Source organism: Bombina bombina, chromosome 1 (genome assembly GCF_027579735.1).
Source record: "Bombina bombina isolate aBomBom1 chromosome 1, aBomBom1.pri, whole genome shotgun sequence".
NCBI lineage: Eukaryota > Metazoa > Chordata > Amphibia > Anura > Bombinatoridae > Bombina > Bombina bombina.
Window position 1 is genome coordinate 1,002,124,204 of NC_069499.1, and position 22,264 is coordinate 1,002,146,467.

The 22,264-nt window shown below is 40.5% G+C and overlaps 1 protein-coding gene across 1 annotated transcript in view; it reads left to right on the forward strand.

Annotated features, from left to right (window-relative positions):
- Positions 1–22,264, forward strand: part of ZNF341 (zinc finger protein 341) — a 186,818-nt gene that overhangs the window by 136,630 nt on the left and 27,924 nt on the right. The window contains exon 15 of the mRNA XM_053716200.1: positions 7,308–7,495. Within this exon, the coding sequence (XP_053572175.1) occupies positions 7,308–7,495 (188 nt within the window). The remainder of the gene's footprint in view (positions 1–7,307; positions 7,496–22,264) is intronic.

Consider the following 22,264-nt stretch of genomic DNA (forward strand, 5'->3'; position numbering starts at 1 on the left):
GTTTGCTGGCATGTTTAATCGTTTTTTACATATGTTTGGTGATAAAACTTATTGGGGCCTAGTTTTTTCCACATGGCTGGCTTGAATTTTGCCTAGAAACAGTTCCCTGAGGCTTCCCACTGTTGTAATATGAGTGGGAGGGGCCTATTTTGGCATTTTTTTGCACAGCAAAAATTACAGACACAGACATCCAGCTTCTTCCTGCATGATCCAGGACTTCTCTGAAGGGCTCAAAAGGTTTCAAAAGTCGTATTGAGGGAGGTAAAAAGCCACAGTAGAGCTGTGGCAGTTGTTGTACCTGTTTAAAAAACGTTTTTGTCATTTGTTATTCTGTTTTTGGTATTAAGGGTTAATCATCCATTTGCAAGTGGGTGCAATGCTCTGCTAACTTATTACATACACTATAAAAATTTTGTTAGTGTAAAATTTGTGTTTCTTAAAGGCGCAGTAACGTTTTTTTATATTGCTTGTAAACTTGTTTTCCTTCCGTTTAAGTTCCTGCCTTGTCCCTCCCATCATCCGTGTACTTTAGCTTTGGTATTGGTATCCCACAAGTAATGGATGATCCGTGGACTGGATACACTTAACAAGAGAAAACATAATTTATGCTTACCTGATAAATTTATTTCTCTTGTAGTGTATCCAGTCCACGGCCCGCCCTGTCCTTTTAAGGCAGGTTTAAATTTTAATTAAACTACAGTCACCACTGCACCCTATGGTTTCTCCTTTCTCGTCTTGTTTCGGTCGAATGACTGGATATGGCAGTGAGGGGAGGAGCTATATAGCAGCTCTGCTGTTGGTGATCCTCTTGCAACTTCCTGTTGGGAAGGAGAATATCCCACAAGTAATGGATGCTCCGTGGACTGGATACACTACAAGAGAAATAAATTTATCAGGTAAGCATAAATTATGTTTTTATTGCTCGTCAGTTTATTGCTCTTCCGTTTGGTCTTGCCACAGCTCCCAGAGTATTCACAAAGGTTCTGGGAGCTCTTATGGCAGTGATCAGATCCCAGGGAATTGCGGTGGGACCATATCTAGACAACATCTTGGTTCAGGCATCATCTTTGCAACTAGCAAGATCTCATACAGAGATGTTGTTGTCTTTTCTACGTTCCCACAGGTGGAAAGTGAATCTGGAAAAGAGTTCTCTAGTTCCATCTACAAGAGTGGTTTTCCTAGGGACAATCATAGATTCTCTGTCCATGAAGGTTTTCCTGACGGAGGTCAGGAAATCCAAACTTCTTGCTTCCTGCCTTTTCCTCCAGTCTGCCTTTCATCCATTAGTGGCTCAATGCATGGAGGTGATTTGTCTGATGGTGGCTTCTATGGACATAATTCCTTTTGCTCGATTCCATCTGCGACCTCCTGCAGCTTTGCATGCTCCGTCAATGGAACGGAGACCATTCAGTTTTATTACAGAGGATAAAACTGGACCCTCTAACAAAAGACTCTCTAGTAGTGGATTTCACAGGAAAATCTGTCTTGGGGCACTTGCCTCCTGAGACCTTCCAAGGTGATTGTGACTATGGACGCCAGCCTGTCAAGCCGGGGAACTGTTTGGGGTTCTCTGAAGGCTCAGGGCTTGTGGTCTCGGGAAGAGTCCTCTCTTCCTATAAACATCTTGGAGCTGAGAGCAATCTTCAATGCTTTGACAGCTTGGCCTTAATTATTTTTAGTCCGGTTTATCAGATTCCAGTCGGACAACATCACCCCAGTGGCTTACATCAACCAACAGGGAGGAACTCGGATCCAATTATCCAATCGGATTGAACTTGATTCTGATTGGCTGATTCCATCAGCCAATCAGAATATTCCTACCTTAATTCCGATTGGCTGATAGAATCCTATCAGCCAATCGGAATTCGAGGGACGCCATCTTGGATGACGTCATTTAAAGGAACCGTCATTCGTCGTTCAGTCGTCGGCCAGGATGGATGTTCCGCGTCGGAGGTCTTCAGGATGCTGCCGCTCCGCTCTGGATGGATGACGATAGAAGATGCCTCTTGGATGAAAACTTCAATCGGATGGAAGACCTCTTCTGCCCCGCTTGGATGAAGACGTCTACCGGATGGAGGACCTCTTCTTGCTCCGCTTGGATGAAGAATTTGGCTCGGCTGGGTGAAGACGACTCAAGGTAGGGAGATCTTCAGGGACTTAGTGTTAGGTTTATTTAAGGGGGGTTTGGGTTAGATTAGGGGTATGTGGGTGGTGGGTTGTAATGTGGGGGGGGGGGGTATTGTATGTTTTTTTTACAGGCAAAAGAGCTGAACATCTTGGGGCATGCCCCGCAAAGGGCCCTGTTCAGGGCTGGTAAGGTAAAAGAGCTTTGAACTTTAGTAATTTAGAATAGGGTAGGGCATTTTTTTATTTTGGGGGGCTTTGTTATTTTATTAGGGGGCTTAGAGTAGGTGTAATTAGTTTAAAATTGTTGTAATATATTTCTAATGTTTGTAAATATTTTTTTATTTTTTGTAACTTAGTTCTTTTTTATTTTTTGTACTTTAGTTAGTTTATTTCATTGTATTTATTTGTAGGAATTGTATTTAATTTATTTATTGATAGTGTAGTGTTAGGTTTAATTGTAGATAATTATAGGTATTTTATTTAATTAATTTATTGATAGTGTAGTGTTAGGTTTAATTGTAACTTAGGTTAGGATTTATTTTACAGGTAAATTTGTAATTATTTTAACTATTTTAGCTATTAAATAGTTCCTAACTATTTAATAGCTATTGTACCTGGTTAAAATAAATACAAAGTTACCTGTAAAATAAATATTAATCCTAAAATAGCTATAATATAAATATAATTTATATTGTAGCCATATTAGGATTTATTTTACAGGTAAGTATTTAGCTTTAAATAGGAATAATTTATTTAATAAGAGTTAATTAATTTCGTTAGATTAAAATTATATTTAATTTAGGGGGGTGTTAGTGTTAGGGTTAGACTTAGCTTTAGGGGTTAATACATTTATTAGAATAGCGGTGAGCTCCGGTTGGCAGATTAGGGGTTAATAATTGAAGTTAGGTGTCGGCGATGTTAGGGAGGGCAGATTAGGGGTTAATACTATTTATTATAGGGTTAGTGAGGCGGATTAGGGGTTAATAACTTTATAATAATAGCGGTGCGGTCCGCTCGGCAGATTAGGGGTTAATAAGTGTAGGCAGGTGGAGGCGACGTTGAGGGGGGCAGATTAGGGGTTAATAAATATAATATAGGGGTCGGCGGTGTTAGGGGCAGCAGATTAGGGGTACATAGGGATAATGTAAGTAGCGACGGTTTACGGAGCGGCAGATTAGGGTTTAATAATAATATGCAGGGGTCAGCGATAGCGGGGGCGGCAGAATAGGGGTTAATTAGTGTAAGGTTAGGGGTGTTTAGACTCGGGGTACATGTTAGAGTGTTAGGTGCAGACGTAGGAAGTGTTTCCCCATAGGAAACAATGGGGCTGCGTTAGGAGCTGAACGCGGCTTTTTTGCAGGTGTTAGGTTTTTTTTTTCAGCTCAAACAGCCCCATTGTTTCCTATGGGGGAATCGTGCACGAGCACGTTTTTGAGGCTGGCCGCGTCCGTAAGCAACTCTGGTATCGAGAGTTGAAGTTGCGTTAAATATGCTATACGCTCCTTTTTTGGAGCCTAACGCAGCCATTCTGTGGACTCTCAATACCAGAGTTATTTTAAAGGTGCGGCCAGAAAAAAGCCAGCGTTAGATACGCGGGTCGTTACCGACAAAACTCTAAATCTAGCCGTGAGATTGTGGATTTGGGGTTTTCATGAGTTGAAAGCCATAATCATCACAATTATGACAAATCACGGCTTGAACTAGGGCTGCAACTAACGATTATTTTCATAATCGATTAATCGGCCGATTATTTTTTCGATTGATCGACTAATCGGATAAAAAGAGAATCAATAATAGTTTTCTATGTTTTAAATAAAATCCACATAATGAGTGTTACAAATATAAACTTCAGACTAAAACTTTACATTAACACAACTGTTTCTTCAATTTTTAAGCAGCAGAGAAGTTTTATATTTAAACAAAACCAAACCACAAACTGTTTGAAAAGAGGTAGAACTAGAAAGAGTTAGACTATCACTGTTAATAACATTCTGTTATTCACTCTTTCAGAAACTTTGCATTGAAATGCAAACATCTCAACATGTCTACATGCTTCTGGCTAAGTCTGGTTCTCTGTTTGCAGCTATATTTCCTGCAGCAGAGAAAAGGCTGTTGAGATGTATAAGTAGGATTTTGCCAATTTCACCAAAGTGGGATATTTATCTTTGTTAGCTCTTCACCAATGCTAAGTGTTTTCTACCTTGGCAAGGGGTCTCTCAATAAAGTAACCCTTGACTTCATTCTAAAATATCTTGAATATCTATATGCAATGGTAAATAACCAGCTATAAGGTTAGGGGAAACATCTAGTCCGCTCTAAAAATAATGAATATATACTTATAAAGGTTGAATCTGGTACATATTATCACAATTTATTAAAAATATAAAAAAAAACAATAAAAAACAAAATCAAAAGCGCTAAGGACTGTATATCAATAACAGGACAAAGCCTTATACATTTATCTATACAGTACACATAATCAGCAATAGCAAGCAATACGCTAATAATTGTGCAAACAGATAATAGTGCACATAAATTTAAATAACTCCCATCAATCTAGGGGCAAGGTGTAAACAACAAGCTTGGCACTATATTATGAAAAGCATAGATCCAAATCACCTGATTTAATATAAACAATCCAAATGATGACTATTATATCTGGGTTGCACATAAGCCAGGGGTAGTTGTAAACTTATACTGTCCTGAAAAAGTGAAAAGTAGACGTCTGTAGACGTCCTTTAGGCTAAGGGCATAACCATAAAACACAATACCATATGCAGGAGTTCATTGGAGTGAAGCAGCTGGTGTTGTGCACAGACCAATTAATTGCAAACCAACTAATCGATTAATCGATTATGAGATTCGTTGACAACTATTTTCATAATCGATTATTATCGATTATGACGATTAGTTGTTGCAGCTCTAGCTTGAACTATCTTGCTTTGCATGCTATGAGTCTATCTCATATATTAGTTTCGCCTTTTAAGTTGCATTAGTGAAATAAATGAACTTTTGCACGATATTCTAATTTTTCGAGTTTCACCTGTAATCCCTGCTCCAAGCAGTGAGCACTTTGTGTTCAGAGCCTGGAATCCGGTCTGTATTTTTACTTCATCTCTCTTCCATAGTGCTTGCACTTATCTGCTGAACTGCATGGGAAGTTCTCTTTAGATTGGGAATCAGGATGTTTTTCTTTGTATTCTTGATTAAGCTCTATGTGCACTTGCACAGCTGTTTGTCATTGACTTCAGTTGTAGATTCATACTTACTCTGATGCTGTTTTTCTGTCTTTTTTTTTTTATTTATTTCGTTTTCCTGCCACCTTCCTTTGTTATACTCTTCAGCTACACTTCTCTCTCTGCTACACCTCAAACATTTTATTTGCTTATTCTTATAGTCTAGCTACCCCACCTCCTTTATTCTATTGCAACTCCGGCAACAGTTTAAGTCCCTTTGTCTTTGTTACGTTACTTTCGCATACTACAGCATCGGATCTGTACTACTCCTGGGTCTCTGCTACTCTCTTATTACCTGTAAATACTGCAACTACAACACCAGACCTGTAAGACTGAGTGCTGTTCAGTACTATAGTACAATATGTATACTCCTGAGTTACTGCTACTCTGTCACATTACCAACACATACTGTACCCCTAAACTTGTACTACTTCTGGGTCTATTACTCTGTCACAATAACTGGATATTCAACAAGACGATGACATTCAAATATTTTATCCTGGATGTCCTCTCACTACCTTAAGCTAAATCTCTCCAAAACCGAGCTCCTTATTTTCCTTTTTTCTTCCAAAATTTCTATTCCCCAACTTTATATAACTGTTGATAACATCATTACCCCAACCCTGCATGCCCAATGACTTGGGGTCACACTTGACTCAGATCTTTCTTTCACTCCCCGTATCCAGCCTTTGGCCATTTTCTGCCTTTTCCACATTGAAAACATATCTAAAATTTGCCACTTCCTCACACAAGACACAACTAAGATTTTAATCCACTCTTTTATCATTTCCTGCCTTGACAATTGCAACTCCACCCTTTTTGGTCTCCCTAGCTTCCATCTATCTCACTTACAATCCATGATGAATGCCTCTGCCAGGCTGATCTTCCTTACACGTCGCTCCTCATCTGCTGCACCTCTCTGCCAATCCCTTTACTGGCTTACTCTACCCTCCAAAATAAAACATAAAATCCTGACACTGACATTTAAGGCTCTCAATAACACTTTCCCCCCCCCTTCTGTTTCAGACTCCATTTCCTGATACTCTCCCTCCCATCCCCTCACTCTGCTTATAACCTCCTTCTCTGCTCTTATCTTGTTACCTCTTTACATTCCCATCTACAGAACTTCTCCAGATTGGCCTTAAAGTTGTGGAACTCTCTGCCTCGCTCCATAAGAATCTCCCCTAGTTTTCAAAGTTTCAAGTGCTCCTAATAGACTCTACTGTTTAAGGATGCATAAAATATACTCTAACATTTTCCCCTTAGCGTGTAGCCTACAAGCCTAGCTGTTCTGTATTTCACATTCATGAGAGCTGATTTACAACAGTGCAACTCTTGGCAGGGCCCACTATCCACTTGTCTCCCATAATTGTTACCTTGCATATCTTACCTATGTTTATAGTGCAGCAGAATACAAATAACTGATAGGAAGAAGATGAAAAAGACCTACAATCTTTACATTGAGAGAAATAGCACATTGAGCCTCAGACGTGCATCCACCTTCATAGCTCGTAGTGGATTTTGTATAACATTAGGGTGTTCCTCCTTGAGCTAGCCTGCCATTCTAATTGTATCTCTCTTTAGTTTGCTTACAACCGCTACTTCCACTGCTTCGTTACTTATCAGCTGATGTTAGAGAGGATATATGGAGAAACTATGAGGTGGTGCTATGTTTTTTAGTCAATGTCTTTCTCTAAGTCTACGAGTAGTATTGTTTAACCAATGGATCCATGTCCTCTCAGTTCAGATATGGTGAAAGGGATAACAATGTTAGCATAATTGTTATACTCTGCTCTTAGTTATCACACTTCAAATAGATTATAAGACTTCTTCAAAAAGCTTGTTGTCATATCCATGTGGAATTGTTCTTTTTATTATCCCACTTCTAATAGTAATCTAATCATTAGGACAATGCTTGTTTTATTACACCTTTTGTTGTGTTAGGGTTGAAGATGCACAAGTGCCAGTACTGCAGCAAGGCTTTCAGTCGGCGGGCACACATGATGGAGCACCAACGCTTCCACACAGGGAATTACAGATACTGCTGTCCAAGCTGTGGCAGGGGCTTCACCCGCCAGAAATATATGAAGGAGCATAAGTGCCGTCTGCATCCAGAGAATGATAAAGAGCAGGTGAGGATAATCTGTACACTTGTAAGGAAATATACAAACAAATAATGGAACTTAGAGACATTGACCTCGATTGTTCTATGAATTAAGATGACTCCCTAATGCAGTGTTTCCCAAATGCTGTTCTCAGGACTATTAAGAGGCCAGATATTCATTATATCTTAACTAGAGCACAGGTGAAATAATTATCTCACAAGTCAGCTGATTATTTCAACTGTGCTGTAGTTAAAGTGATGGTAAATTTCATACGAAGAATGTTGCTATGAAAAATATATTAGTGTACAAGCAAAACCACATAATTATTATTATTATTATTTTTAAAAGTGTATATATATTGTAATAAAAGTATTATAATTCTACTTGGTATATTCTGTTCCTCCACCCCCCTTACTCTTTTGGCAGGGCTGTTACAACCCACTCTCTCAACCCAGGGCTGTGACAACCCACTCTCTACATAAGGAATGGACTTTAAGAGTGTATATGACACACACACACTGATAGGATGTTCATTGGAATTGTCATTAAAAAAAAAAAGAGTTCATCCGAGTGGGCCGGCATAACATTGTAATAGAAGCATCACTATAGGCATAAATGTAACCCTTTTCACAGATAGATTAAAAAAAAGGTACACATATACTTTTATAAAGGGACAGTATACATCAATTTTTAGATAACTGCATGTTATAGACACTACTATAAAGAAGAATATGCAGATACTGATTTAAAAAACCCAGCATAAAACTTTTCAAAATCTTACTTAGAAGCTCACAATTTAGCTCTGTTTATGAGGTTAGGCTGGGACACCCACTGAAATGGGCTGAGAAAGCAGGAAGAGCAGACCTTCCCCTGTCTACATCTGATACTTGGGACCTGGCTAGGAGTCTGAAAATTAGCACAATATTATTTAAAAATATGCAAAACTATATATTTTTACAAAAACACCCCCAGATGGGCTATATAAATGGACCATAAATTAGTTTCTCACAGCACCGCTGTAAAAGAACTCCAGCTACTATATCTTACCAAATGGAGAGGAACTTTCCTATATAAGAACACAACCGAGTTCATTCAACATAGTTTTTATATACAAGGCTGCTACAATTTTTAATTTTTAACATTGTATAAATTGCCAAAATCTGATACATTTCTTATATCATACGAATTTTCTTATGATTGCATATTTTTTCTGATTTGTGATATTGTTGGTTGGATCCCCAATACAATAGAGAGACATCTCGAATAATTGTTCCTTATAAGTGTCATTGTATAAATGGAATATTTTAATTTCTAACTTTTACCTTTATTAAAAATATTAAAAAATGTATCCAACACGTTTAGAGTGTGTATGTAGAATCACTTAGAAATTAATTTCTTACACCCAATGCACCACTAATATTAATACAATAATAGCAGTTTAACGAAAACACTACCCCCTAAGATCTTCAGCTCTTAGCGCCCTTACTATCCCCTCTTTTTTATATAAATGGACCGCCTACAAAAAAATATATGTAAAGAAAAATCTAGTGTACAATGTCCCTTTAATGGCAAAATTACATGTATGGCATTTGATTAGCTAAAGTTTACCATCACTTTAAGATAAGAAATTTAAGATAAGATATTTAAGCCCTGAGGACTGGAGTTGCCCTAATGAAATATATCCTAGATCCTCTTTTGTTGAGACTTTCTTTTACAAAGATATGACAAGTCCACGGATTTCATCCTTACTTGTGGGATATTAACCTCCTGCTAACAGGAAGTGGCAAAGAGCACCACAGCAGAGCTGTATATATAGCCCCTCCCTTCCCCTCCACCTCCAGTCATTCGCTTTCCCTGTGTTATACTAGGAAGACATGGTAAAGTGAGGTACACCAAAACAACCACACACATACAATGCGCTGATACACATGCACGGCAGGTTCAAATAGTGAAGGGGTTAAGTTAATACAGTCCACTTATTTATCAAGCGTTTCTGAAGTAGCCGCAATAACGGTTCTACTTATATCCGTATTAGTCCCTTTATATTTAAATCACTTAGTTACCCACAGTTGCAAAAGCAAATAGAAATATAGCACTTACTGTGCGGCTTGATCCACTTCCGTCGATTCTCCTCTGTGCGAGCATTATTGTCCCATGCCTCTCTCCTCCTCCAGCTCTCGGAGCTCCACTGACAATACTCCGGGCTTCCAATATCTGGATAAACTTCAGGTGAGGAGCCACCTATGAACTTATTTTACACCACTGGTGCCCTGTGGGAATCCTCAATAATCGCCAACTTTCAAACAATAACAGACCCAGACCGGCACCACATTGATGGTTATAAAAGGAGCTATTTATTAATAGGAGTTTAAAACAAAAAGCACACCAAAGTAACACACAATACCAGAACAGCTGCTGCTCGGATTAAAAGTTGAACGGCTACAACCTCGGCCCGATGACTTTATTGACGCGTTTCAGGTGTTACCCGTAGTCATGACTACGGGTAACACCTGAAACGCGTCAGTAACGTCATCGGGCCGAGGTTGTAGCCGTTCAACTTTTAATCCGAGCAGCAGCTGTTCTGGTATTGTGTGTTACTTTGGTGTGCTTTTTGTTTTAAACTCCTACTAATAAATAGCTCCTTTTATAACCATCGATGTGGTGCCGGTCTGAGTCTGTTACTGTTTGAAAGATGGTAAAGTTAGGTGTTAGTTTTAGTTTCTTCAATCAAGAAGTTTGTTATTTTAAATGGTACTGGTGAGTACTATTTTCCTCAGGGGGATATGGAAGAAGATTTCTGCCCTGAGGTTGATGATCTTAGCAGTTGTAACTAAGATCCATGCTGGTTCCCACAAGACTTCTGAAGATAACTATGAGACGTCTTCAGTGTGGAGACCGGTTTCATGCTACAAACAGCATTAACGTGCCAGTAAACCTAAAATATAATGTTATATAATTCTGCACATAGTGCAGAATTATATAACATTATATTAGTGCCATCGTTATTAAACCTTATATTCCCTTTTCATTTTTTTAAAATATGTCAGTTTTTCAGACCCGCTCTCTGTACTCTGCTGAGCGGGTCTGTTTTTATTCCACAGTGCATCGGCCCGACTGCGCCATAACACTAAGTGCAGCTCACTTCTGCTCTGTCTGACAGCAGGAGCGAGCTGCACTTAGTGTTATGGCGCGGTCGGGCAGGGCTATGACTATACTGTGACTATAAGCCTTTTTATTCTGAGGAGACGTGATATATCAGATTTGGCTGGCATTTATTTCCCTGTATGGGAATGGGGTAAACAGTAATCTTAATTTTATATGAAAGGCATTACTGGAGTCCCTGGATTTTATTATTGGTTGACTTATGGGGATTGTGTGACACTATGGGCATTCAAAGAAAAATGATACATAACGTTTTTTTTATTTTTTTCTGGCATTTATATGTTTGTTTACTGGCACTTGAGGGGTTTTAGAATAGACATTAGCTGTTTAACTTAGATGTGAAACCGCTTCCCCATGCGGTTGTATTTGGGCCTACTCCGGCATCGACCTTAAGGGGCGGGGCTTATTTTCGCAAGCTCAGATGCGCACTTCCTTCAGGCTAGGCATCAGCAAGCAGTAACTCCGGTGCTCCTGGACTGTGCAAGCTGGTCTGAAGTGTTGGAAAGTTATTTCGAAGTACCCAGGGTGCAGAGGGTATTTTTGTCTATAAAATGACTTGTTATTGATATAAGTATTTTAAAGCCTTATTTCTGCCCTTGCTTCTAGGTGCAGTAATTTTGGATTAACCAACGATTTTGAGTTAAATTTAAAGATAATTTAACATTTCTTTCATGTAATTGGCAAGAGTCCATGAGCTAGTGACATATGGGATATACAATCCTACCAGGAGGGGCAAAGTTTCCCAAACCTCAAAATGCCTATAAATACACCCCTCACCACACCCACAATTTAGTTTTACAATCTTTGCCTCCTATGGAGGTGGTGAAGGCTTTGTCTGCATTTCCACCTTCTAATAAACGTAAAAGGTCTTTTAAAACTTCTCATTTAGCTGATGAAATTTCAAATGACCAGCAACATAATAATTTATCCTCTTCTGATGAGGATCTATCTGATTCAGAAGATCCTTCCTCAGACATTGACACTGACAAATCTACTTATTTATTTAAAATAGAGTATATGCGTTCTTTATTAAAAGAAGTGTTAATTACTTTGGATATTGAGGTAACCAGTCCTATTGACGTTCAGTCTAATAAACGTTTAAATGCTGTTTTTAAACCTCCTGTGGTTTCCCCAGGAGTTTTTCGTATTCCTGAGGCTATTTCTGATATGATTTCTAGGGAATGGAATAAGCCAGGTACTTCTTTTATTCCTTCTTCAAGGTTTAAAAAATTGTATCCTTTACCAGCAAAATCTATAGAGTTTTAGGAAAAAATCCCCAAAGTTGATGGGGCTATTTCTACTCTTGCTAAACGTACCACTATTCCTATGGAAGATAGTACTTCCTTTAAGGATCCTTTAGATAGGAAGCTTGAATCTTATCTAAGGAAGGTGTAATAAACTGAGTTTAATTAACAACAGAATTAAGTGGAGTTTGCCTTCTAAGAATAAGTGAATGCAAAACAGTTCCAGTATTAGGCAAAAGTCTCAGGATAATATTCACTTGAAATATGGTTATTTGTGTCACTGAATTAACCACAACAGAAAGCTTTAAGGGTTAACTCTGTGACTTGCTATTTGCCCAAGCTACAGACTGTGTGTGGAAACATAAGCAGATAACACACAATAGTCTGGCAGGCAGAGAGTGAATATAACAGAAATATGCAGTAAGGTAAATTGTACTCACAGCTCCCATGCAGCACGGAAGGTACTAAACACACAGACCGCAGTAAGATAGCAGGCAGCTGGTAGTCCTGGTCTGGTCACAGGGGAGAGGAGTTTGTTTGTACCTGGAAAACCTCAGTGCGGTGCAAAGAAGGAGAAGCTGAGGTAAGGAGGTTTGTCTGTGTGAGAGCCACGCTCTCGTCTGTAGCTGATGACGTCAGCAGGAAGCACAGTAGTTGAGAAACTGACAGGAGCAGGCAGCGTTAATGAGAGCTGAGAATAGGTCAGACGTAACAACAAGGAAATTCCTTAGGAGGTTGGTCTGCAATAATCCAGCAATGTGATGTCTGGGAGGCGGCCTTAATTAGGGGAGAATAGCCAGGCTTAAAGGAACAGCACAAGTAAGTAATCATAAGCCACAACACCTTACACAGCCCCCCCCCCCCTAGGAAACCACAGCAAGGTTTCAGGGTCGAGGACGATCAGGGTACCTTCGGTGGAAAAGAGACAACAGGCGGGGGGCAGTGATGTTAGCGGCAGGCTCCCAAGTATCCTCCTCATGACTGTAACCCTTCCAGTGGATTAGATAGAACAACTTGCCAGAACGAATACGTGAATCAAGAATACTGTGAACTTCGTATTGAACATCAGGCACAGTCCCATAAGCGGCCTCACAGGAGGCAGCAGAGGGTGTATTGGAGGTACAGGGTTTGACCAAAGATATATGAAAGGTGGGATGCACCTTTACATTGGGAGGGAGTTGCAAGGTAACGGTGAGTGGATTTTTGATGGAAACAACAGGGTAAGGACCAATGAAGAGTTTTCCCAATTTTCTGCTGGGGTAATGCAGTTTAAGGTTCTTTGTAGATAACCATACCAACTGTCCGACCTTATATTCCGGAGGTTTCCTATGGCGGAGGTTGTAGTACTTTTGTTGAGAGGCTTGAGCGTCGAGAATATGAAGTCTCACCGAGGTGAAGATGCTGGAGATGTCATTTACAAGGTCATTAACTTGCGGACTTTGGGTGTCAACTCTAGGGAGCAGGTTGAAACGTGGATGCAGTCCATAGTTTATAAAAAAGGGAGTGTAACCAGTGGAAGTGTTGACATGATTATTGTAAGCGAATTCAGCTAGGGGTAGGTAGGAAACCCAAGAATCCTGATGTTGAGAACAGAAGCAACGTAAGTATTGTTCTATCCACTGGTTTACACGCTCAGTGTGTCCATTTGTTTGTGGGTGAAACGAGGTGCTCAATTTCTGATCCATATGTAAAGATTGGCAGAGGTGTCTCCAAAATTACGATGTAAATTGTGTTCCCCTGTCACTCAACACAGAGGTAGGTAGACCATGTAGGCGTACAATTTCCTTAATGAATAATTCAGAGGTGACCTTAGAGGTGGGTACACCTGAAACCGGGATGAAATGTGCCATCTTTGAAAATAAGTCAGTAACTACATATATTGTAGTATGAGAATGAGATGGTGGAAGGTCCACAATAAAGTCCATTGAGAGGGAATGCCAAGGATGCTGAGGAACCGGGAGAGGTTGTAGTAAACCCATTGAGTGTTGACGGGAATGTTTGGAGGTAGCACAGATATCACATTGAGATATGTAAGTTTTCACTGAGTTGGATAAGGAGGGCCACCAATAGCTTCTGCTGATTAGATTCAGAGTTTTATCATTTCCCATATGACCGGCGAGTGGAGAGTCATGTGATAATTTAAATACATAGTATCTTAGAGATGGAGGTATATAGAGTTTGTCGTTCATGTAAAGTAGACCATCGTCTTGTTGAACTAGTAAGTTGATGGGTTTTGAAAGATCTGAAGACTGTGCATTCCTAATTTGTGTTTTAAGATCATCAGTAGAGTCAGTCAGTAAACCCAAGAAGCTATGTTTAGGGATAACGGTGGAAGGGGTTCTGTTTATAGGAACCTTGGTATCCTTACGAGTGAGGGCATCAGCCTTTCCATTCCTTGCACCAGGTCTATAACAGATAGTAAATTGGAACCTGGAGAAGTATAAACTCCATCGGAGTTGTCTGGAAGAAAGGGTTCTGTTGGATTGAAGGTACTGGAGGTTTTTATGATCTGTGTAGATGATTGTAGGGAATGAAGCTCCCTCTAGCAGATGACGCCACTGATCAAAGGAGGATTTAATCGCCAAAAGTTCCTTCTCTCCGACTGGGTAATTCAACTCGGCCGGTTGCATAATTCTTGAGAAATATGCCACAGGATGTATGGGATCCTTGAAGGATTTTCTCTGTGAAAGTATAGCGCCTATGGCGTAATCGGATGCATCTACCTCCAAGATGAACTGTTTATTGAGATCAGGAAAGTGAAGAATAGGAGCCGAGGAGAACTTAGACTTCAATAAATCAAAAACGGTTTGAGTAGTCTCTGTCCAATGGTAAGTGGAAGTGAGTTTGGTCAAGTCCGATAGTGGTTTTGTAATAGCAGCAAAACCGGGGATGAACTTCCGATAAAAATTGGAAAATCCCAAAAATCGTTGAACATCTTTTTTTGAACGGGGAATAGGCCAGTCTTTTATTGCTTGAACTTTATTGTTTTCCATGCTAATACCATGAGGAGTGATATGGTAACCTAAAAATGTGATGTCTTGGGAATCGAAAATACATTTTTCTAATTTAGCGAACAACTGATGTTGTCGCAACCGTTCTAGAACGGTAGCCACATGAATTTTATGATCAACAAGGTTTTGGGAGAAAATCAAAATGTCATCCAAATAGACAACAACATAAGTATCCAAAATGTCTCTGAAGATGTCATTAATGAGGCACTGAAATGTAGCAGGTGCATTGCACAACCCGAATGGCATTACTGTATACTCAAACAGGCCATATCTGGTCCTGAATGCAGTAAGCCATTCGTCACCTGCTCTTACTCTGACAAGATTGTATGCTCCCCTAAGATCCAACTTGGTGAAAATAGAGGAGCCACGTAGTCGTTCTATTAACTCGGGTATAAGGGGGAGTGGATACCTATTCTTGCGGGTACGTTTATTTAACTCCCTGTAATCCACGATCGGGCGAAGAGAACCATCTTTGTTTGTAACAAAAAAGATACCCGCACCGGCGGGAGAGGTACTAGGTCTTATGAAACCCTTCCTCAAATTCTCATCAATGTAAGTTTTCGGGTTTGGAGAGGGGGTATATATGCCCAAAGGGTATAGAGACCCCTGGTAAGAGGTCAATGGGGCAATCGTAGGCCCTGTGGGGTGGTAGAGACTCTGCTTCTTTTTTGTTAAAAACATCAGAGTACTGATTATAGTGAAGAGGCAGGGAATTGTCACATACCTGAGAATTTGGAGCGTTGAACATACAACTGACCTGACTAGGTGGGGGAGTAAAATGTAAACTAAGGTTTTCCCAATTAATTACCGGTTTGTGAGTGTGTAACCAGTTTATGCCTAAAATGACATCAAACATGGGTGAATTTATAACGTCAAATGACAACTGGTCAACATAACCAGTAGGAGTGGTGATTTGAATATTAGAAGTGTGATGTGTGACAGCAAGTAAAGTACCATCAATGACTTTAACTGAGACTGGTTTCTGCTTAGTGACAAGTGGTATTTTATTTTTTCTCACAAAACCCCAGTGCATGAAATTCCCATAAGAGCCAGTGTCGATGATAGCTGTGGCTTTAATCTTGTGTTGTTCCCACTGTAAAAGAAGAGAAACAGTTATGTAAGGGTTTGTGGTACGTGGTACGATAGGATCAAGATGGAGGATAGAATCCTTACCCATTTTTTGTTTATTAAGGACTGGGCATTCCTTTACCACATGTGCAGGGGATGCACAATACATGCATAAGTTTTGGTTCTTCCTCCTAGTCTTCTCTTGAGGACTTAGGGGACCCTTGATGAACCCGATATCCATGGGTTGTGTGAGCTCCTTGCTAACGTAGGTAGGTGAGGAGAGATATTTCTTAGTTGTGCTAGTCTTTTCAGAGCGTCTTTCTCTCAGACGTCTGTCAATACTGATTGATAGACTGTACAATTCTTCAAGGGTATCAGGTATGCCTGTACAAGACAGCTCGTCCTTTACCTCCTCAGATAGTCCCAATCTGAATTGGTTTTTTAGTGAGACATGGTTCCATTGAGAATCTGTGGCTGCAATCTTAAATTGTGTGATGTATGTCTCCACTGGTTACTTTAGTTGCCTTAGAGATCTGAGAGTATTCTCAGCAGAAACCTGCTTGAAGGGATCGTCATAAAGTACAGACATTTCAGAGAAAAACCCATCTAAAGAACCCAGGATATAAGACTGCTGTTCATAGAAGGAATCAGCCCAAGCCCTGGGCTCCCCTCTAAGATAGGAGATTACAGTGAGGACTTTAACTCTATCCGTGGGATAAGTTTTTGGCTTTAGTTCAAACATTAGGTTACACGAATTCCTAAACTCCCTAAAGAGGGAGCGGTCTCCAGAGAATCTCTCAGGTGCAGAGACTAGTGGTTCAGGAGTCTTTGAAGAGAGCACCTCCCTGAGACAAGCTTTCAGAGCTTGATTTTCCACCTGGAGCTCATGAAAGGAATTAGTTAAAATGTCAATCCTGTCAGAGAGGCTTTGTATTTGGCCAGCAACCTGAGTAGGATCCATCTTGTAAATGTACAAACTGAGGTGTAAAACAGTGGAATTAAGGCAAACAGGAAAATCAACACACTCCTGTGTGATTACTTTTGGCTGGATTATTATGTAATAAACTGAGTTTAATTAACAACAGAATTAAGTGGAGTTTGCCTTCTAAGAATAAGTGAATGCAAAACAGTTCCAGTATTAGGCAAAAGTCTCAGGATAATATTCACTTGAAATATGGTTATTTGTGTCACTGAATTAACCACAACAGAAAGCTTTAAGGGTTAACTCTGTGACTTGCTATTTGCCCAAGCTACAGACTGTGTGTGGAAACATAAGCAGATAACACACAATAGTCTGGCAGGCAGAGAGTGAATATAACAGAAATATGCAGTAAGGTAAATTGTACTCACAGCTCCCATGCAGCATGGAAGGTACTAAACACACAGACCGCAGTAAGATAGCAGGCAGCTGGTAGTCCTGGTCTGGTCACAGGGGAGAGGAGTTTGTTTGTACCTGGAAAACCTCAGTGCGGTGCAAAGAAGGAGAAGCTGAGGTAAGGAGGTTTGTCTGTGTGAGAGCCACGCTCTCGTCTGTAGCTGATGACGTCAGCAGGAAGCACAGTAGTTGAGAAACTGACAGGAGCAGGCAGCGTTAATGAGAGCTGAGAATAGGTCAGACGTAACAACAAGGAAATTCCTTAGGAGGTTGGTCTGCAATAATCCAGCAATGTGATGTCTGGGAGGCGGCCTTAAATAGGGGAGAATAGCCAGGCTTAAAGGAACAGCACAAGTAAGTAATCATAAGCCACAACACCTTACAGAAGGCCTATTTATATTCAGGTCATCTTCTCAGACCTGCTATTTCTTTGGCTGATGTTGCGGCTGCCTCAACTTTTTGGTTGGAGAATTTAGCGCAACGAGAATTGGATCCTGACATATCTAGCATTACTCGCTTACTGCAACATGCTAATAATTTTATTTGTGATGCCATTTTTGATTTTATCAAAATTGATGTTAGATCCATGTCTTTAGCTGTATTAGCTAGAAGAGCTTTGTGGCTTAAATCTTGGAATGCTGATATGACATCTAAATCTAGATTAATATCTCTTTCTTTCCAAGGTAATAATTTATTTGGTTCTCAGTTGGATTCTATTATTTCAACTATCACTGGAGGAAAAGGAATTTTTCTGCCTCAGGATAAAAAACCTAAGGGTAAATCTAAGGCTTCTAACCGTTTTCGTTCCTTTCGTCAGAATAAGGAACAAAAACTCAATCCTCCTCCAAAGGATTCTGCTTCCAATTGGAAGCCTTCCTCAAATTGGAATAAATCCAAGCCATTTAGAAAACCTAAGTCTGCCCTTAAGTCCGCATGAAGGTGCGGCCCTCATTCCAGCTCAGCTGGTAGGGGGCAGATTAAGATTTTTCAAGGATTTTTGGATAAAATATGTCCAAAATCATTGGATTCAGAGCATTGTCTCTCAAGGGTATCGAATAGGATTCAAAGTAAGACCTCCTGTGAGAAGATTTTTGCTCTCACGCATCCCTGTAAATCCAGTAATAGCTCAGGCTTTTCTGAAATGTGTTTCAGACCTGGAGTCTTCAGGGGTAATCATGCCAGTTCCTCCTTAGGAACAAGGTTTGGGGTTTTATTCAAACCTATTCATTGTACCAAAGAAAGAAAATTTATTCAGACCAGTTCTGGATCTGAAAATTTTGAATCGTTATGTAAGAGTACCAACTTTCAAGATGGTGACTATAAGGACTATTCTGCCTTTTGTTCAGCGAGGACATTATATGTCCACAATAGACTTGCAGGATGCATACCTTCATATTCTGATTCATCCAGAACACTATCAGTTTCTGACATTCTCTTTTCTAGACAAGCATTACCAATTTGTTGCTCTTCCATTTGGCCTAGCAACAGCTCCAAGGATCTTTTCAAAGGTTCTGGGTGCCCTATTATCTGTAATCAGAGAACAGAGTATTGCGGTGTTTCCTTATTTGGACGATATCTTGGTACTAGCTCAGTCTTTACATATTGCAGAATCTCACACAAATCATCTAGTGTTGTTTCTTCGGAAACATGGTTGGAGGATCAATTTACCAAAAAGTTTATTGATTCCTCAGACAAGGGTCACCTTTTTAGGCTTCCAGATAGATTCAGTGTCCATGACTCTGTCTCTAACAGACAAGAAACGTTTAAAATTGGTCGCAGCATGCCGGCACCTTCAGTCTCAGTCATTCCCTTCAGTGCCTATGTGCATGGAAGTTTTAGGTCTCATGACTGCCGCATCGGACGCAATCCCCTTTGCTCGTTTTCACATGAGACCTCTACAGCTTTGCATGCTGAATCAATGGTGCAGGGATTATACAAAGATATCACAATTAATATCCTTGAATCCCAATGTACGACACTCTCTGACATGGTGGATAGATCACCATCGTTTGGTTCAAGGGGCTTCTTTTGTCTGGCCAACCTGGACTGTAATCTCAACAGATGCAAGTCTTTCATGTTGGGGAGCTGTTTGGGGATCTCTGACAGCACAAGGGGTTTGGAAATCTCAAGAGGCGAGATTACCAATAAATATTTTAGAACTCAGGGCTCTTCAGTTTTGGCCTCTGCTAAAGAGAGAACCATTCATTTGTTTTCAGACAGACAATATCACAACTGTGGCTTATGTCAATCATCAGGGTGGGACTCACAGTCCCCAAGCTATGAAAGAAGTATCTCGGATACTTGCTTAGGCGGAATCCAGCTCCTGTCTAATCTCTGCGGTGCATATCCCAGGTGTAGACAATTGGGAGGCGGATTATTTCAGTCGCCAGACTTTACATCCAGGGGAGTGGTCTCTCCATCCAGATGTGTTTTCTCAGATTGTTCAGATGTGGGGTCTTCCAGAGATAGATCTCATGGCCTCTCATCTAAACAAGAAACTTCCCAGATACCTGTCCAGGGATGTTCAGGCGGAAGCAGTGGATGCACTGACACTTCCTTGGTGTTATCATCCGGCTTACATCTTCCCGCCTCTAGTTCTCCTTCCAAGAGTGATCTCCAAAATCATCATGGAACAGTCTTTCTCTTGCAAGGTGTATCCAGTCCACGGATTCATCCTTTACTTGTGGGATATTCTCCTTCCCTACAGGAAGTGGCAAAGAGAGCACACAGTAGAGCTGTCCATATAGCTCCCCCTCTAGCTCCACCCCCCAGTCATTCTCTTTGCCGGCTCTAAGCACTAGGGTCTCTCTCGGGAGTGTAAAGTGAATGTGGTGTTAGAATTGTAGTTTTATTATCTTCAATCAAAAGTTTGTTATTTTAAATGGTTCCGGTTTGTACTATTTACTCTCTAGCAGAAAAGTGATGAAGATTTCTGCTGAGAGGAAAATGATTTTAGCATGTTGTAACTAAAATCCACTGCTGTTCCCACACAGGACTGAGGAGTACCAGAAAACTTCAGTTGGGGGGAACAGTTTGCAGGGTGGTCTGCAATAAGGTATGTTCAGTCATTTATTTCTAGACAAGACTGAGATAATGCTAGAAGAGACTGACAATATCCCCATGAGGGGAGGGTAAGCTATGTTCACAGACTTAGTAAGGAATTGAATGCTTACATAATAGGGCTAATATACTGGTTGACACTTATTCAGGGCAATCGATTGTTTGGCTAAGGAAAAATCGTTTTGCAAGACACTTTGAAAGCCCTTTTGGGTTCTTTCTGGGGTTCTTACCCACATGGCTGTTTTTTAGTCACTTAGGAGTGATTTACTAGGCCTCACAGCTCTGGAGTAGAGTGGGAGGGGCCTAATTGCCTCAGATGCGCACTTAGAATTGCAGAGAAGTTCATGCTGCTTCACATGGAGGGTCCTGCTGATGTTTGAGGGCCTAAAAGAAGCTATATTCCCCCAAATCTGATCCCTAAGGGCAGGTAGGGCCACAGCAAGGCTGTGGCAAGGTGCTGTAGTAATTTAACTGGGTGTTGGCTTTAGGCTGCTCCGGTTTGGGCATTAAGGGGTTAATCGTTTTGAAACTTGTGGTGCAATCTTATTAAGGCTTTAGCTACATACTGTGAAAATTTCAGAAAGATTGCTGCATTTTTCACTGTTTTGTAAAATTGTGTGCTCTTTTTATCTCTTAAAGGCACAGTAACATTTTTTTCAAATTGTGTTGTTTATTTGATTAAAGTGATTCCAAGCCTGTTTGTGTACTCTACTAGTCTGTTAAACATGTCTGACACTAAGGAAAATCCTTGTTCAATGTGTTTAGAAGCCATGGTGGAACCCCCTCTCAGAATGTGTCCCACTTGTACTGATATGTCTATACACTTTAAAGATCATATTGTTGCACTTAAGAATGTGGCCCAAGATGATTCTCAGACTGAAGGTAACGAGGGTAGCCCGTCTGCCTCTCCCCAAGTGTCACAACCAATTACGCCCGCGCAAGCGACGCCTAGTACCTCTAGTGCGCCTAACCCTTTTACATTACAAGACTTAGCGACAGTCATGGATAATTCTGTTACAGCCTTCTTATCTAAACTGCCCGTGTTACCTGATTCAGGAAGGGTTCCTCCTCAGACAGATTCAGATACATTGGCTTTTAAATTTAAACTAGAACACCTCCGTGTTTTGCTTAGGGAGGTATTGCCTACTCTGGATGACTGCGACCCTTTGGTGATCCCAGAGAAATTGTGTAAAATGGACAAGTACCTAGAGGTCCCTGTTTACACGGATGCGTTTCCGGTCCCTAAGAGGATTGCGGATATCGTTACTAGGGAGTGGGATAGGCCAGGTGTCCCTTTTGTCCACCCTCCTGTTTTTAAGAAAATGTTCCCCATATCTGACCCATGCGGGACATGTGGCAGACGGTCCCTAAGGTGGAGGGGGCTGTTTCTACACTAGCTAAACTCACAACCATACCAATTGAAGACAGTTGTGCTTTTAAAGACCCTATGGATAAAAAATTTGAGGGTTTACTTAAGAAAATTTTTGTTCATCAAGGTTTTCTTCTCCAACCTATTGCCTGCATTATTCCTGTAACTACCGCAGCAGCTTTCTGGTTTGAGGCGCTGGAAGACTCGCTCCAGACGGAGACCTCGTATGAGGAAATTATGGATAGAATTAAGGCTCTAAAGCTAGCTAATTCTTTTATCACTGACGCCGCTTTCCAAATAGCTAAGTTAGCGGCGAAAAATTGAAGGTTTCGCCATTTTGGCGCGCAGGGCGCTATGGCTAAAGTTCTGGTCGGCCGATGTGTTGTCTAAATCCAAGCTTTTGAACATTCCTTTCAAAGGGAAGACCCTCTTCGGGCCTGAATTGAAAGAGATAATTTCAGATATCACCGGGGGAAAAGGCCATGCTCTCCCTCAGGACAAAGCCTT